At 37.2% G+C, this 18,474-nt stretch overlaps 2 protein-coding genes and 1 long non-coding RNA gene across 3 annotated transcripts in view; 2 read left to right on the top strand and 1 right to left on the bottom strand.

Moving 5' to 3' along the window:
* The window catches only part of spata6 (spermatogenesis associated 6), a 34,434-nt gene extending 30,497 nt beyond the window's left edge, over positions 1-3,937 (top strand). Inside the window, exon 13 of the mRNA XM_049486067.1 lies at positions 919-3,937. Coding sequence (XP_049342024.1) covers positions 919-1,105 — 187 coding nt within the window. The 3' untranslated portion in view covers positions 1,106-3,937. The remainder of the gene's footprint in view (positions 1-918) is intronic.
* On the bottom strand, positions 2,660-16,156 carry dnttip2 (deoxynucleotidyltransferase, terminal, interacting protein 2). Its single transcript, XM_022671026.2, has 8 exons — positions 16,047-16,156; positions 10,340-12,747; positions 7,746-7,884; positions 7,093-7,188; positions 5,316-5,480; positions 4,226-4,335; positions 2,986-3,086; positions 2,660-2,761 (listed from the first exon to the last, which is right to left on the bottom strand). Exons 1-7 carry the CDS (start codon positions 16,125-16,127, stop codon positions 2,987-2,989), a joined length of 3,099 nt encoding a protein of 1,032 aa, XP_022526747.2. The 5' UTR covers positions 16,128-16,156; the 3' UTR covers positions 2,660-2,761; position 2,986.
* LOC125806147 (uncharacterized) lies at positions 7,878-8,816 on the top strand. Its single transcript, XR_007441444.1, has 3 exons — positions 7,878-7,959; positions 8,398-8,501; positions 8,608-8,816. It is a non-coding gene; the product is annotated as an uncharacterized LOC125806147 (long non-coding RNA).
* Positions 16,157-18,474: the final 2,318 nt, after the last annotated feature.

Below are 18,474 nucleotides of genomic sequence, written 5' to 3'. Positions count from 1 at the left end.
GATGTGGATCAGCACAAGGCTGCGTCTATGAGCTGATGTATCAAAACCGAGTCGCTGCGCTTTCCTCCAAGCGTTAGCGCTGCTTGGTAATGCTGCATCAGCAGCAGTTCAAAAAGAGGTGGAGTCTGACTTCACGTGTCGGAGGAGGCTTGTGCTAGTCTTCACCCTTCTTGTGTTGGGGCATCACTAGTGATAGGGGGAGTCCTAATGAGTGGGTTGGGTAATTGGCCTTGTACATTGGGGAAAAAATGTAGAAATAAAATTGTTTATTGAGCTCAATCAAGTCAATTTTGCAATAAAAGAGAAAGTGAAACTTTATAAAAAAACTTAATAACTTAAATATTTAATAGAATAGTTTATGATTTTAAATGATATCATTTGGAAATATGATATTCTTTTTACTTATTTTATTTAATTTATTTAAAATCTTTTGGTAACACTTTTGTTCTTTTTTCTGCTTATAAAGTAGCCCAGACTTATTTTTAACCCTTTATGGCACGATGTTGTCCTTTTATAGGTTTTGACTAGATTCTTAAAGTCTATTTTGGCTGTTTTGTTTTCATTTACCTCCCAAAACAGGGCCACATCTCACTCTGGATGTCATTATCAACAAATAAAAATATCATGCTATATAGAGGGTTTAGTATTTCTTGGTCTTTGTTGGTGGAGCAGGTACCCTAATGACATTACATCACCACTGTTATATTTGTCTGACTCTAATCTACAGCTACATCTATTAGCTATAAATACAGTTACTTTTAATATAGCAATAAATCATAATTTTGGACTTAATGCATATTTAATGGAATAAGGTCAAATATGGTTACATCTTCATTTTTTCAGTGGAAATCTATTGATTGTTCCTCAGTTACTTGTTGAATCACACTCTCAGTGTAACCCATGGTCTGTGTGTTGCAGGGTTATTCCTGGAGAGCCATCTGTTCATTTAGATAGCGGAACCTTCTGGACCAACAAAGCAGCCAAATACACGGGGAGATCCCACAGAGCCGTGTTTGAGGACAGCCTGGGCAGAATTTACAGGAACATGTACAAAAACGCTTCAAGTCCTCGTCACAGCGATTCCCACAGCATCTGGACGTCATGACTGATCTGAGCAGGTTGTGCAGTTCACACGTGCCAATTATACAATATATTATATAATGTATTTTTAAGTGTAATATCTGAGATCTTTTTCATACTTTGGAAGTTCAGAGAAGAGTCTAAGGTAAGGTTAATGTTTGTTAGATTATATTCTGTATGTTTAGTAAGGTAAGTTGACTTTCCAAGCTTCCCTGTTAAATCTGACTCCTTTAGAGTGCAGGATCATCCTGCAGCAGTATGTGTGTAACAGATTTTTGTATTAGTGTTTATAAATTAGGATTAATCTACAGTTACAGTAGATACAGAATCACCAGCACCGTAATCTTTTGTACCCGTACTGATGAGACGCACCTGTATATAAAAGTAAGTCCGATTTTTTAGCACAATATGATTCTATTTTTTTTTGTTGTATTGTGACGATAGCCTGCCTTAACGTCCTGTAATTGGTAAAAAAGTGTAAAAAAAAAAAAAAATGACCAGGGTTAAGTTGATCCAGACAGAGACTACCTCTGTAGTTTGGACCCAACTTAGTCAGTAAGTCAGTTACTTTTAAAACTGCAAAGTGTTAGGTATAAAATAAAGTCAAAAAATACAATATACAAATTTGGATCTGTTATTTACAAAAACATATCAGAACAAAAAGAAAAAAAAATCTCGTTTTATCTGGACTTTCTAGTGTTAACTGTTAATGCGCATGCGTGTCCCACGGGGGGGTCGTTCTGAGGGAGAGCGATGTAATGGTGGTTGTGTGAATACGGAGAAGTAAAGTTTGGAGTTCGTTTAAAACGTGTGTCGTCTTTGTTCACTAACATCTAGTTGATCCCCAGAAGGAAAAAAGATCTAGTGTTGTGCCTTTGTGTGCAGATGCAGCAGTATGAGTACAACAGATTATGGTGCTGGTGATTACTGTAGCTACTGTATATTAACTGACTTAACAAACCAATCAGTGTGAAGTATATAAAGACTCTGCCCCCTTGTAGTGCACCCAGTCACTAAACTTCAGTGTGAAACTGGACAACATTAAAGGAGAACTCCTGTGTAAAATTGGCTTAGGGTGAAGTAAAACATGGGAAAGTGTACTATTCTTTGTTGAGTAGCTCACCTCCACTCTCGTGCAGCTTTCTGAGATCCAGTATCTTTATTCCGTTTGTCCAAACAACCTTTAGACTGAGTGATACGGGGCAGATTTATCTGCAGGTGCAAGAATATGCCCCATATCACCCAGTCTAAAGGGTGTTTGTCCACATGGAATAAAATTACTGGATCTTGGAAAGCTGTGGGAGAGCAGAGGTGTGCTACTCAACAAAGGTTAGTACTTTTTATCGTGTTTATCATGCCTTAAGTCAATTTCACACCGGAGTTCTCCTTTAACAGAACTAAATGTATAGAATATAATTTAACAAATTTTGGTTCAGACTTTAAACATGTGAAAAACCCCTTAAACCCAATTTTTTAAAGCTGTTCACATCTTCCTACATAACACATACCAATTCTGCTACTTTAGCTACAGTACTAATAATCAGACTTTAATAGATACAGAAACAAAGGACTGGGACCGTGGTTTTATGTGTTATTTAATAGAGATCCAATGATTTTGATCAATGAATATGAGCTTTTGCAAAATATGAAATCTGGCATCATGCTCCATCATCCTCCCAGACTGGAAAAAAAAACATGACGATACTAAAATGAAATTGTAATATCCATAGCTTTTTGTTTCCCTTATTATTTTACAATTTAATTACTTTTAAAACGGCAATGAGTTAGGTCAAAGTTAAAATATAGTTGAAAAAATGTAATATACACTTAAAAAAGCTGCAAAATTCGATCTGTTATTTACATAAACATATCAGAACAACACTACAGCGTAAATGCAATTCTTACATTATTTCTTTTTAGTAAATTTATGCTTCTTTTTATGCATCTTGCCGGCTGCCTCTGCTGCTCTCTCTGACATGATTTCCTGGTATTTCCTCTTGTTAAAGCTGGAAAAAGAGGGATTGAGAAAGAAAGGAGACGTTACACCACATGTTAACTGGCAGCTAAACACAGTTATGTAAAATTTATTAGTGAATAGTAGATAAATTAACACATTTAGTGAACAAATGAAAATCATCACTGTCCAATGAAAAACACATATCTCCATAATTTGAACAAACCAATAGAATTTCTCCAAAATTACCTGAAAAATATTACATCGATTTTATCCCTCCCCAGTAAAAGTTGATGTTTTACCGATATGTTTTTTTTTTTTTAATTGGACAGCGACAATATACGCTAAAGAACACACATTTCTGGACAAGCTGAGATACACAAAACATTCACTTAAAAAAAATAAATAAATAAAGTGTTAGAAGCATAGGGACTTCACAATTAGAGTAAAATATTATAAGATTTTACATACAGTTAGCAGTGGACAATACACTATTTTCCCTGTTTAAATAAGTGAAGCTTTTATTATGGGGTACAAATACTATACACCGTTGCTTTAAAAGAAAAGCCATTGAGAGGGTTGAAGAGTCTGGATTCGAACAATACTTTTTTTTTATCTTAATTTATATGTTTACTGGACATGAACTGTAATGTATTAAACAACCTCATTTGTATTTTATTAATTGCTTTTTCACATCCATTTTTGTACTATTATTTGTGTTACATTTTCAAACATCTTACAAATTGTAACATTGTTTTTTTATATATTGCGCTATCTGTGTCTTACACTTAAGTTGCCATTGACTGCTCTGTATTGTGCCTTATTAAAAAATGAAATGTAAACTGTTTTTTTTTTTGTCCTGGACAAACTTTTAATCATAAAAAGGTTTTATCTCAAGAAAAAGTAATATTAATCCAATAATGATTTTCAATGTCTTTTTTCCACATTAAATTATGAATATGAGGGTTACATTATATTGTATGTTCAGTTACAATTTTTTAAATATGTTTCTGAAACCATAAGTTTACCATGACAAGAATCTAAATCATGGGAGTAAAGAACTGAAGCTGGGGGGCACACAGGTTTCAGGGAGGTGTAGATATCTAAATCTCACTTGCTAACTTGTAGAACATTTTAACCCAATAGTGTTGAGAGAGAGAGAGAGAGAGAGAAAGAAAGAATACAACTTACCTTCTGAACTCTGCATCAGCAAGCAATTCCTCTACGATGGTCCTCTTCCTCTCTTTTTGGGGGATTCGGGAATGATAGAAGTCTGCTGGGTTATCCACTACAGTGCCAACCTAAAGAACAGCAAATAATCATTTTCTCTAAATTTACACTTATGTACACAGAATAACAAAAATACTATCATTACCTACTTGGTCAGAAATTGAGATAAACCATCTTATTGTCAATTTAAGACCATTTAATGCCACTAACACTGACAAAGGAACAGCATAACAAAGCAAATTATAACTTTTTTTTTTTTTTTTTTTTACTGTTAAACCCACTTTTCACCCAATTTAGCTATGCCAATCCATTTAGCTGCATTCTCCCCCATCACTAGCAATGCCCCAACACCAGGAGAGTGCAGATACATTAGCTCACAGACGCCTCAATATCAACTTAGGAGTGATGAGGGGGAAGAGCACCATCTACCCACCCAGAGAGAACAAGGCCACTTGTACTCTCTCAGGGCTCCAGCAGCTAAGGGCCAGCTGCATGTCCTGGATTCAAACTGGCAATCTTCCGACCACTTTTTTGTCATTTAGCATTACTGGCTAAAATACAGTTCACTGTTATACATGTGAACAAACATACAATTAAACACAACAGAATATTATTATTAAACTCATGTTCATTTATTGTACGATAAATTGACTGGTCACTTTTTTTTTTTTTTTACTTTTTGTATATAATACATATAGAGAAAGTTCAAATGTAAGCTGAACTGTAGTGTTAAGATCACAATTTCATTCCTTTGCAAAAACAAAACCTTTACTAGCTGGTTTGGGTGAAGGACCATCGAAGAACCGAGAAAAGCAGCACAAACTGAAAATACAGCAGTGAGTTGACGCTGTATTTGTTTTTTAATTTTATTGCAAATAAAATATTCCTAAATTGTGGAAAATCTTGGAGGGTGAAGTGGGCCGTGAGTTGTAAAAGGTTGGGAACCTACGAGGTAATGCACTACTATAGTTTTGTCAAATAAATAAAAAAAAACAAGCTTAAAAATGTAGGTCATTTTATAGAACAAAAGCAGTACAGGATAAATCCTCACCTGGAAGTATTTGGGGAATCCTTCTCTGTCGTTCTTCTTGTAAAAGCGCTTTGGATCCATAACTGAACGCATCTTCAGAGCTTTCAGGTCGTTCTTCAGTTCCTCCGTTAATTCAGGAGCTTTCATGTTGAACCAGCCGTCTCCTGTAGTTTTATCCTTTTCCTCCTAAAAACACACAGCAATTTAAACATATTAAATTACATTCATTTAGATATTTCATCGTCAGTGTGCAGAGTACATACAGATACAAATACGAAGCCAACGAAATGCAGTTAGCATAAATCCAGAAGTGCAATACAGTGTAATTTATATTACTATTTAAAAGTTTTACAACACCCCCTTACAACATTTTAGTACTTAGTGGTACTTAAAGTAGTGAAGTAAAAATAATACTCCAGTAGATACAGATACAGTATTTTAGTACTTAAGTACAGTAGTGAAGTAAAAATAATACTCCAGTAGATACAGATACAGTATTTAATACTTAAGTACAGTAGTGAAGTAAAACTATTACTCCAGTATAGGGGTGAAACGATTGAAAAAGAATCGAGTAATTTTCTGTACCTTGAGTAATCGTTTATTTAACTAAAAAACTCATCGTGCAGTAATTCACTCGCGCAGGAAGAAGGCGCAGGCAGCGGAAGTTTTAATTGAGAAGAGGGTATTTTAAAGCGGTGAGGGAAAAAAACGACAACTTACGAGGAAAAAGGGCAAAATATAATGGAGCATTTTGGGCTGGACAGCGTGCATTCGCAGAGAGAAGGTTAATATAACTTAGAACAAATCAATGGGATTAACATTAATGTATCTTAATAACACAACGACGGCGCTGTGGAGTGCTGATTATTAGGAATACTGTATAATGTGTGGTTAGTTTATAAAAACAGACAATTCTGGATTTAATACAGGCTTTATGTAAGTGAACACAGCGCTGAGGAGTACATGTCACCGGCTCGGTGAGAAGAACTGGCAACATTTCTGCTGTTCAGAAGCTATGATGCACAAAATAATGCAAATGTTTGTGCCCTTTTTATTGATTAATTCCTTAAAGTTTTTGATACAAGAAATCATGGTTGAAAATAATTTATTAATTAGTACTGAAATAAAGTTAAAATATTATTATTTCTTTATTTATTTCTATTTGTGTTTGCCGTTTGGAACAACTAAAAAAGGAAACCAATTGGTCATTCATTAATAAGTGAAATTTCTTGTTTTCTCTTGTGTATTTTTAATTACTCTTTAAGCAAATGAATGTTTTATTCGATTACTCGATTAATTGAATCGATTTTTCAGTAGAGAACTCGATTACTAAAATAACGGATAGCTGCAGCCCGACTTCAGTATAGCACAGATACATTTTACTACTTAAGTACAGTAGCGGAGTACTTCTACTTCCTTACTCCATGTGGTCCATTGGGAACAATGAGAACATAGAGGAGCAGCAGCACAAATTTCACTGGCTGGTATAGAGGAAGTGTGTAGAGGACACAGGAGAAATCGCAGTTTGCACTCACTCCCTTAAAAAAAACCCTCTGGAACAGACTGATTGTAATGATCGTTTTTGTCAGTGTGTGTGGATCGAGTGCTGAGTGTAAAGTGTTCTTGGGTTTTATAAAGGCGCTACATAAATTTGCTTTACAAGTGCAATTTCATCCACTGTAAGTAAGCAGGCTATACAAGTTAATGTGTATATTTTATGCTGTATAAATTGTGTTCTTGAATTTGAAATGTATATAAATACATTTTGCTCTCAACACTTGAGGAGCTCAGTGCTCACCTTGCGCTTCAGTTTAGCAGCATGTTTGGATTCTTTGTACGGAGGCACGGCCGATTTCTTCTCAAAGTCAGGACCAATCACACTCTTCTTCAGCAGCTAAAACAACAAAATTACAATTAGATTTATACAAACAAAACACAACAAAGAGCTGAAAATCCCATCAGCACACAGCACTAAAACAATTCAAACAATTGAATATCATTGAAAATTTACTTTATTTCAGTAATTCAGTTTAAAATGTGAAACTCATATATAGATGAATTAAAAACAGAGTGATCTATTTTAAAGTTTATTTCTTTTATTGTTGATGATTATCGCTTACACCCAATGAAAACCCAAAAATCAGTATCTCAGAAAATTAGAATATTATATAAGACCAATTGGTACTTTTGGCAGAGTGGGCAGTGTGCCAAATCCTGCTGGAAAATGAAATCCACATCTCCATAAAAGTTGTCAGTAGCAGAGGGAAGCATGAAGTGCTGTAAGATTTTGTGGGAAAACAAAACTGCACTGACTTTAGACTTGATAATAAAACACAGTGGATCAACACCAGCAGATGACATGCTGTATGCAGATCATGACTGCAGTCAGGCAGTACTTGGGGGAACAGTTTATAATCTGTTCAACACTTTAAATCAATAAGAATTAATTACCTCATCCTGAATCTTCTGCTCCTTGAGTTTTTTCAGGTTGTTGGAGACAGACTTTGATTTGCTGCCATCAAAACTGATATACAATCCGCCGAGATCCTTTACCTTCAGACCCGGATCAATCGCACTGGATAACGCCGTCCTGAGAGAGAGAGAGAGAGAGAGAGAGAGAGAGAGGTACAGAGAGAAAGAGCGAGAGAGGTACAGAGAGAGAGAGGTACAGAGAGGTACAGAGAGAGAGAGCGAGAGAGGTACAGAGTGAGCGAGAGAGAGAGAGCGAGAGAGGTACAGAGAGAGAGAGGTACAGAGAGGTACAGAGAGAGAGAGCGAGAGAGGTACAGAGAGAGAGAGCGAGAGAGGTACAGAGAGAGAGAGCGAGAGAGGTACAGAGTGAGCGAGAGAGAGAGAGAGAGAAAGAGCGAGAGAGGTACAGAGAGAGAGAGCGAGAGAGGTACAGAGAGAAAGAGCGAGAGTGGTACACAGAAAGAGCGAGAGTGGTACACAGAGAAAGAGCGAGAGTGGTACACAGAGAAAGAGCGAGAGTGGTACACAGAGAAAGAGCGAGAGTGGTACACAGAGAAAGAGCGAGAGTGGTACACAGAGAAAGAGCGAGAGTGGTACACAGAAAGAGCGAGAGTGGTACACAGAGAAAGAGCGAGAGTGGTACAGAGAGAAAGAGCGAGAGTGGTACAGAGAGAAAGAGCGAGAGTGGTACAGAGAGAAAGAGCGAGAGAGGTACAGAGAGAAAGAGCAAGAGAGGTACAGAAGAAAAGAGCGAGAGAGGTACAGAGTGAGCGAGAGAGAGGTACAGAGAGAAAGAGCGAGAGAGAGAGAAAGAGAGGTACAGAGAGAAAGAGAGAGAGAGGTACAGAGAGAGAGAGCGAGAGAGGTACAGAGAGAAAGAGCGAGAGTGGTACACAGAAAGAGCGAGAGTGGTACACAGAGAAAGAGCGAGAGTGGTACACAGAGAAAGAGCGAGAGTGGTACACAGAAAGAGCGAGAGTGGTACACAGAGAAAGAGCGAGAGTGGTACACAGAGAAAGAGCGAGAGTGGTACACAGAGAAAGAGCGAGAGTGGTACACACAGAAAGAGCGGTACACAGAAAGAGCGAGAGTGGTACACAGAGAAAGAGCGAGAGTGGTACACAGAGAAAGAGCGAGAGTGGTACAGAGAGAAAGAGCGAGAGTGGTACAGAGAGAAAGAGCGAGAGAGGTACAGAGAGAAAGAGCAAGAGAGGTACAGAAGAAAAGAGCGAGAGAGGTACAGAGTGAGCGAGAGAGAGGTACAGAGAGAAAGAGCGAGAGAGAGAGAAAGAGAGGTACAGAGAGAAAGAGAGAGAGAGGTACAGAGAGAAATAGCGAGAGAGAGTTACAGAGAGCATAAACGAGAGAGAAAGAGAGAAAGAGCGAGAGAGAGTTACAGAGAGCATAAACGAGAGAGAGAAAGAGCGAGAGAGGTACAGAGTGAGCGAGAGAAAGAGAGAGAGAAAGAGCGAGAGAGGTACAGAGTGAGCGAGAGAGAGCCAGAGAGAGTTACAGAGAGCATAAACGAGAGAGAGAGAGAAAGAGAGAGAGAGAGAGATTTAATAAAAGTCCTCCATACAGAGACATTGCAACATTTTTGAAACCATTAGTTTTATATATATTTAGCTATTTACAGTTTTTATTTTAATAGTTTGCAGTTTATATGGATGTGATATAAATGCTGCACTTTAGTTTTGTGGTAGATATTTTCTGTTACATTACTTTATTTTCCCTAAATAAAACTGTATATTGTTGCAGTGAAATATTATTGAAATAAAACATTTTAAAAAATAAAAATAGCACACCCCTGCTGTGTACTTTAATGGCCAGCTAACATCACAGTCTGTTACAACAGTCTGTACAGCCTATTATTATTTTTCTTCCATTCTCTATTTTTGAAATACGTTTGCAAGTCTTTAACTTAAAATAGATATCCCAGTAAGAGTTAAAGATTGTGTCTAGAATTAAAGAACAAATATTAATATTCAGGATAAATAAAATATTATACAATAGGTTATATAAAAAATATTTTAGGTAAGGGATGCTATGACAAAAGGTTCTGTTAACATTGTATTTCTATCGTATTCTATATACTCCATTATTTCTATTTTTTATTGCACAAAAAAGTCTGTATGCCACTGATGACAACAACAACAACAACAACAACAACAACAACAATAAAAGAAGCAAAATCTAAACGGAGCTATTCCAACCATCTAGCAATTTATTCATTTTTTACATTTGGACGTTGAACATTTTGTATTTAAAAAATAACAATCATTAAAATCATTTTTAAGATGTATATATATTTTTTAAAATCATGATTTACTTAAAATAAAACTATAAATAAATAAAATTAAAAAAATGGATTTCACTCAAAAACTTTAAAAAAAATGGCTGATGTATGATTATTTACAGAAAGGTTTTAAATGATAGTCATTCAGTCAGTGGATTAGTCAACTAATCTGAAAAATTATCATTTGATTAATTAAGGGGTAAAAAAAAATCATTCATCAATAATAATCATACATCATTAGGTGCATCTTTATTTTTTTAGTGAAAATCATACTTACAGTGCGGGTCTCCGAGTGGTGAAGAGCACATTGGAGTCTTCATCGTCGTCATCATCATCTCCCTCCTCATCAACAAAGTCATCTTCATCTTCAGCAGCTTTAGATTCTTTAACCTGCTCGTCCTCTTCATCACGGGCGCTATCGATATAATATTTCTCAGTGGGCAGAAACCCGGGACGAGCATCAATAACAAACAGCCCATTATTATTATTAATATTATTATTATTAACTGAATCTGACTCTCTTGATGGTCCTGGTTGGCTCTCATCCACACACATGGCTTCATCATCCTCCTCTTCATCATTATTATGATCTTTCCCAGTGTCGTCTTTAATACCTTCATCTGAGAGTCCATCATCATCTTCATCACTGTTCTCTTCCTCATCATCATCACTGCTGTCGAGCAAACTCACCACTCCTTTTTTGGGTTTGGTCTGCTCAGTGCTCATCATCTTCTGCACCAAGCTTTGAGAGCTTGATGATGGTTCTGGTTCCTCCTTGTTCTCATCCTCGTCTTCATCATCTTTTTCTTCATCTTTCTCAACCTCCTTATCTGCTGAGGTATCGTAGGTCACTGATATACTCGTTTTAGGTACATCTACAACTTCTGATACTTCAGAAGCTTCTTTATCTTCTTCACTAATGATTGTTACGCCCTTCTCAACCTGCTCTGATTGACCAGATTCTTCTATCTTGTCTAATATCCTGCAATTGTCTTCTTTTTCCTCCTCTTCTTTCTCATCCTCCGCTTCCACCACAAAGCTTTTTTCTTCCGATTCTTCAACCACTTTGACACTCTTTTCTGAAGATTTGGAGGATTCTACTGGATCAACTGGATCTACCAGGTTTCGTTGAGGCTCTTCCGTCACAGTCACCCCCTTTTCAGGCTTCGCTTCTTCTGTCTCATCGATGCTTTGAACCTCTTGCACAGATTTTTCCATATTTTTAATGTCTACATCCATCTTTGACATCTCAGATTCTTCCTGAGTACCATCATTCTTCTCTACAATCTCAAGATCTTCAGCATCAGCTTCAGATACGGTTACGCCTCGAACTGGGCGGCTCTTAGCATCCGTCAATTCCTCATCATCGTCAAGAGTCAGAGTAAGATCGCCGGTAACGCCGTCTGAAATGGAACGATCCAGTCCATCTGCTCTAATGACTGTCCTATTGGTCTCCTCTACCTCGTCTTCCTGATCTTCCTCCTCCTCCTCCTCCTCCTCCTCCATCGCCTCAACGCCCGGTTCCTCCTCTTCCTTATCTTGGAGGCTTGTCGTATCCATTGGGGTCTCTTTGGAGATGTCCTTACTGATCTCCATGCTTTCCTCTTGCATTTTTTCTTCCTTGGAGGCTTTGGAAGTCGTATTAGACACATCGTGAACGACTCGGACGCTGCTCCTAGTCCTGGAAGCAGGTGCAGCACGGTTACTGCTGGCTGAACCAGTTCTGCTGCTGCAGGGAGTGAGGCGGACCCGAAGAGAACGAGGACTATCGAGTAAAGCGCTGGTGGTTGATAGCGATTCTGAATCAGAATCAAGTACAAAAATGCCAACTTTTCCTCTGGGACTTAGACTAGGACCAGACTGGCATCCATCAGATTCATAGGCCAGCTCATTGGATTTGTCTCCTCTTCGTCCTCTTGTCTTAGTTCTTGTTGATCGATTGGGTCCAGATGCAGCAGATGAAGCATCATTAGGTTCACTCTCCTCCAAATGTATTGGGATCGCCTCAGTGGGCTTCGTTCGACGGCTACGCGTCGTCCTGCGGACGGTGGACCCTTGAGGACTTCCAACTGCAGAAGAAGAACACGAATCGGCCTCGGAAGGATCAGCATCTTCAGCAGCACCTCTGGTCTTCCTCCGGCTCCTGGTGGTCATCCGAGCTTCCCGAACTTTAGACAAAGATGCGACAGAGCTGCAGGACTCTGCATCGGAATGGTCACTGTCCTTTGAGGCAGCGGACACGGCTGATTCTCCTGGAACTGCAGATTTCTTCTGGCTCCTGACGGATCTCCGCGGCTTGCTGGAAGTCGCCGAAGTACAAGACTCACCTTCAGACGCTTCCGGTTCTGTAGTCGTAACTGTAGTTCTCGCTTTTCCTGCTGCTGCTGCCGCTTTTCTTCTGCCCCTGGTGGTCGACTGCACCAGAACATCTGAAGCCACCGAACAGCAGGATTCGGAATCTGAAACATCTGCTTCGTGGGTGGAGTCCGGTTGGTTTGCTGCTGCTGGTTGACGCTTGGATCTTCTCGTATCTCTTTTAGTTGCGGTCGATGGCGCTGGTTTAGCGGGAGTGGGGTTTTGTACCTCTGAATCATCCTGCTGGGAGTCACTGGTGTGTTCGCTCTGGGTCTGGTTCGTTACGATCACTGTCCTGCTTCTGGTTCTTCTGGTCGTAGGCGTGGGCTCCTGTTAATAATAAAAGAAAATAATAATAATAATAATAATATCAATTAGAATACAAATGACATACTTTTAATATAATATAATAAATTTAATATAATTATTGTGCCTTCAAGAACTGCTTGTTCTTGGTTTCAGACAAAATTAAAGGTTTTTAAGAATATTTTATCCTGCTGTTTTTTTTTTTTTGAGATTTGATTGCATTCAACACCATTGAATCGTTGAACTCATTCCCAAATGAATCCCAAAAGTATTGCATGGAGCTTCATCATTCCAGAGAACACAGTTCTTCCAGGTATTAAACATGGTGCCAATAGGTTCATGTTTATCTACATGACTTCTATGCAGGGACAAGACACATCTACAGGTGCTGGTCAACGAATTAGAATAATTTGAAATAGTGCAATCATGAAATTTTTTGAATGCATTTTTTGTGCAGAAAGCAAATCAGGTGTTCACCGCACCTGTCCTACTCGTTAGACTAATCACAGAACTCGTTACCTGGAAAAAAATTTGCTCAGCTGAGCTTTCCAAAAGGCCCATTTAGGCCATTTAACTGTGACACTGTTGTTTTATTGAATTAGAATAATGGAGAAACCGTTTCATTGAATTAGAATAAATGCTCGAATTTTTGTTTTCTGTGAAGGGTGTTCACTGTGCAGTATAAAGTCAGGGTTGAGTAGAATTTCTAAGTTGTAAAATCAATCATGGGTAAGCAGCGCGACCTCTCAACCGGAATAGTGGCTCAAATTCAAGCCCTTCGCCAACAAGGCTTGACCCAAACTAAAATTGCTGAGCAGCTCGACATCAGCCAGTCTTCCGTCTGCAAAGCTCTCAAGAAAAACTGCAGCAAGCGCACCAACTGTTCCGGCGTCCGAAAAACTTCTGCTCGCGACAACAAGCAGCTGAGAAAGATCGCAGTCAGCAACCGGTTCAAGTCCACTTCCGAGCTCACCGACTTGTGGAACAAGCAGACCGGCGCTGACGTCTCCAGATCAACCACTTACCGTCGTCTGCGCGAACTCGGCTTCAAATCTCGCGTTCCAGCAGTAAAACCGATGCTGAACAAGAAACAAATGGAGAAACTGCTGAAGTGGGCCAAAGAACACGGCGAGTGGACTGCTGAAGACTGGCAGAAAGTGGTCTTCAGCGACGAATCACGCTTCTGCATCTCCTTCGGTGACCAAGGTCCTCGTGTCTGGCGTCGTGGTGGCGAAACCTACAACCACGAGTGCGTGAAAAGATCCGTCAAGTTTCCCCAGAGCGTTATGGTCTGGGGATGCATGTCCGCTCGAGGTGTAGGGAAACTCTGCTTCCTCAAGAAGACTGTCAATGCTGCCGTATATCAAGATGTTCTGGAAATGTTCCTGATTCCGACTGTTGAGGAACAGTTCGGCGAAGAAGACTTCATATTTCAACAGGATCTTGCACCGGCTCATGCGGCAAAGTCGACCAAAGATTGGTTCACTAAAAAACAGCTTGAAGTTTTGGCATGGCCGGCCAACTCGCCTGACCTCAATGTCATTGAAAACCTTTGGGCCATCGTCAAGCGGAAAATTCGCGACAGAAAGCCTACTACGCTGGACCAACTGAAGCAGAACATCGCCACTGCCTGGGAAGCTGCGAGTGCGGAAACTTGCGACAAGCTGGTCAAATCGATGCCGCGGAGACTTCAGGCAGTCATACAAGCCAAGGGGGCAGCCACAAAATACTGAGAAAGTGATGATTGTAATTATAATAAAAATTATTCTAATTCAATGAAACGGTTTCTCCATTATTCTAATTCAATAAAACAACAGTGTCACAGTTAAATGGCCTAAATGGGCCTTTTGGAAAGCTCAGCTGAGCAAATTTGTTTCCAGGTAACGAGTTCTGTGATTAGTCTAACGAGTAGGACAGGTGCGGTGAACACCTGATTTGCTTTCTGCACAAAAAATGCATTCAAAGAATTTCATGATTGCACTATTTCAAATTATTCTAATTCGTTGACCAGCACCTGTAGTGTCAGCAATGGGTGCAGCATTACGTAGTGTTGTGTGTTAAATTTATTTATTTAAAAAATAAAAATGGCCTAAAGAGATTTTAAGGACCCCTGGTTTACAAAGTCAATCATGTTTTATTAAAAATGTAATAAAACAAAAACCTCTAAAGCTGTTAAACACCTAATAATTGTTGTACTTTCTAAGACAGACAAAACAATGTTCTAAACAAACAAAATTAACTAGTTTTACACAAACACACAAATGCAACTGTCTGCTTTGTACACAGAAAATAGGATCCAGTGCCACACTGTTAAAATCAAGTTATCTAACCCCCACAGCTAGATAAACCTAAACTATTAATTTTGAACAAGTTAAGATAAGAGGAAGATAATGAGGCATGTTAGGACCAATAAAGATTTAAAAAATATATATTTTTTTAAATTAATGATTTTTTTAGTACAATTAAAGCCTTTTTAAGCTTAACAAATTTAAGAGTGTTAAGGGTCTGTAGATGCCTAGTTTAAAGAATACATCATTATGTCTGATAAAACTAAAAAAAAAAAAAAAAACTCACAGCTCCTTATTTCTGACTTTATAAAAAGGTTGATAATTGATGAACTCATTTTAGGGCAAATAAGATTAGTACATTTTAGGCCATTTTTAAAAAGATACGTTAGGACAGATTAAGGCCTTTAAAAAAAACGAATAAGACATTTTAGAACAGTCAACGTATTTTCCTAAGATAAATAAAGTTAAGACATTTTAACACAAGATAAGAACTTTTTTTAGATAAGCATATTTTAGAACAAGTCAATGACTTTTTTTAAGATTAAATAATTCAAAACATTTTAGCACAAGTTAATAAAATTTAAAACTAAGTCATGGCCTTTTTGCTGTACAAATGTAAAGCTATTTAGATGAACTAGGTCTCTTTTAAAGACAAATTACTTGCTCTTTTATGTAAAAGACATTTTAGCAGTAGTTAAAACATTTTAAAAGACCTGTTTACAGAATCCATCTTTATGTTTGATAACACTTACAGTTTTAGATGGGTTCTGTTTTATTAAACAGTGAGTTCTCAGTGTGTGTGTTTATATTTTATAGTTATAAACAGAGTTTAAAGAGCTAGGCTAGTTTAGCTGTATTACAGCAGCTGCAGCAGCAGCAGCGTGTTATCAGCGTGTTTGCCACGTTAGCTCCGCCGGTGGTTCCGGCTGTATTTCAGGCGCTGCTCGGCTGTAACCGGGTCGGAACCCCGCCGCTGCAGCAGCGCAGACCGCGCTTATTAAAACCGGCCCGCTGTTATTAATAATAAGCGCTTACCGGAGCCGCTTCCTCCGCTTTTCTCTCCGGAGACACCGCGCGTGCTCCTCTCCTGGTGGCCACCATCTTGCTGCTGAGCATGCGCAGTCAGGCTCCCTCTCTCTGCGCAGACTCAGAAGTGTTGGCTGAGCTGGGGCGCCGCTAAACCGCGGGGTGGAGTTCAGTACAGATCCGGATCCGGACTGAGCTCTTCCAGCGCCCTTTACACACACTAATATGCTGTGTAATATATGCAATGTACTTCGTAATATTCAGTACTACGAAAGCCCAGTTCCGCTACCTAAAATAAAATAAAATAAAATAAAATCCAGCACATTTTTCTTATTAAAAAACTGCTTTCAGTATTTTAAGACGGTAAGTCATTATTTAAAAATAATAACTCATGACTTACTATCTCAAAATAATGAGTCAGTATCTTAAAAAACAACAAATTACTATCTCAAAATAATTACCTACTGTCCCAAAATAATGACTTACTATCTCAAAATAATGACTTACTGTCCCAAAATAATGAAAGTATCTCAAAATATTGAAAATATCTGAAAAAAACAACATACTCAACATCTCTAAATAATAAAAGTACTTCAAAGTACGACTTAATATCTCAAAATAAATACTTACCATCTCAAAATAATGATTTAGTATCTCAAAATAACTAATTACTTTTTTTTTTTAAATAATGAAAGTGTCCCAAAATAATGACTTACTATCTTAAAATAAAGAGAAAGCAGTTTACTTAATAATATGAAAATAAAAGTGTTTTTTTATTTTAAGTGACAGGAATAGGCTTCCATACAATACTCCTAATACTGTATTGTTATACAGTACATAAACACCATTTATATACAGGTTGTTCACACACTGTAACATACAGTACTCCATATACTTATTACTACTAAGTTTATTGCGTTGAAATGTTGAAAATGATATTATTTAACTGCATTTTTTTACAATGTTTCAATAAATGATTTAAATGTATATTTATATTGATATAAATACATTCTGGATGTAAATAAAAAAATGTTATTTAATCGTATTATAAGGCAACTTCAAGATAAAAAAAAGGTTTTTCATTCAAGAGAATCATCAAATAAAAAAAAAAAAAGAAAAAGAAATAAATACATTAGATAGATCAGCTTTATCTCCTGATTCACTTAATGATGAGCAGCTTCATCAAACCTGGTGATGGTGCAGAGCATCTACCGCTATGGCTTAATGATAATGTGGGTTTGCAGTATCAATATTAAACTCCCAAATATGTAGTGAAATAAAAGTGGAAATAAGAGTGTACTCTTATTCCCAGGAGTATTTTCAGATACAGTATTTTAGTACTTAAGTACAGTAGTGAAGTAGCTCTACTTTATTACTCTAGTTACTGTTTTATAAATGCAGTATGCTCTGTTATATGCAATATCCCCCCCGAAAAAGTACAGTGCAAAAAGAAAAGTAGTCATTTTTTGAGTTTCAGATTTTTATATAATCAATTAAAAGCTTCATACAACTTACAACGGGCAAATCTGAAAACTTACATTTGGTAAATTACATGTACATTACAGAGAGATCTTCATTCTGGACCCAAATATAAATTGCAGTTATGAGGAATAAATAAACATGTAAAAATATACATTTTCAGACATTTTCAACTTGATATCAGAAAAAAAAAACAATCATTACTTTTCTTCAAGTGTGGAATTTTCCAGTGTCTTATATACAACAAACACGCGCCGTTTCATGGCGTTCATGTTTTATGCCAACAGCGTGTCGAGAGTTATCCTCCATAAAATATTTCTAATATCTCACTTCTGTAAAGCATTCAGACAGTCTGCAAACGGGAAATTATTACACGTATTCTAGCTATGCTTTAAAGATAACATGACTTATTATATAAATGAAATAAAGCGGTAAAGAATACAGCAATAAAGAAACAGTGACAATCTAAACAGAGAAATCACAAACGACACAAAGTCAGAACTATCTAATCATCTGTAAAATATATTCCTAATAAACGTATGGGAAGTATTTTAGTCTTATCTGACCTATTTTACATCAGAACTCTTGCAAAAACACCTAATTACTTATTAACTTTTCATTTTTTCATTTAAAATTAAGAACGTTATGGAACTTTAGGTAACACTCTCTATGTCATATCTAAGTCATATCTATAGGACTTTAAACATGTTCATTATTAGAGTTATTATTATATCAGAAATATAAATCACATTATAATGCATTCATATAAAAGGCACAACATATTGTAGCCATGTTTATTAAATATTATAAATAATAATCAGCAAAATGCTTCATAAGCCATGTTTATAATATATATATATATATATATATATATATATATATATATATATATATATATATATATATATATATATATATATATATATATATATATTTATATATATATATTTTTTATTAT

The sequence above is a fragment of the Astyanax mexicanus genome, chromosome 12, assembly GCF_023375975.1.
Source record: "Astyanax mexicanus isolate ESR-SI-001 chromosome 12, AstMex3_surface, whole genome shotgun sequence".
In the NCBI taxonomy this organism is placed as follows: Eukaryota; Metazoa; Chordata; class Actinopteri; order Characiformes; family Acestrorhamphidae; genus Astyanax; species Astyanax mexicanus.
This window is presented reverse-complemented; position numbering and strand designations above follow the sequence as displayed.

Coding starts and splice junctions, on each gene's coding strand:
- dnttip2 (XM_022671026.2), bottom strand. CDS start 16,127: ATGCTCAGCAGCAAGATGGTGGCCACCAGGAGAGGAGCACGCGCGGTG. Junction 5,481..7,092: donor CTGCTAAACTGAAGCGCAAG/GTGAGCACTGAG, acceptor GTGTGTTTTTAG/GAGGAAAAGGATAAAACTAC. Junction 3,087..4,225: donor GCTGATGCAGAGTTCAGAAG/GTAAGTTGTATT, acceptor CTCTTTTTCCAG/CTTTAACAAGAGGAAATACC.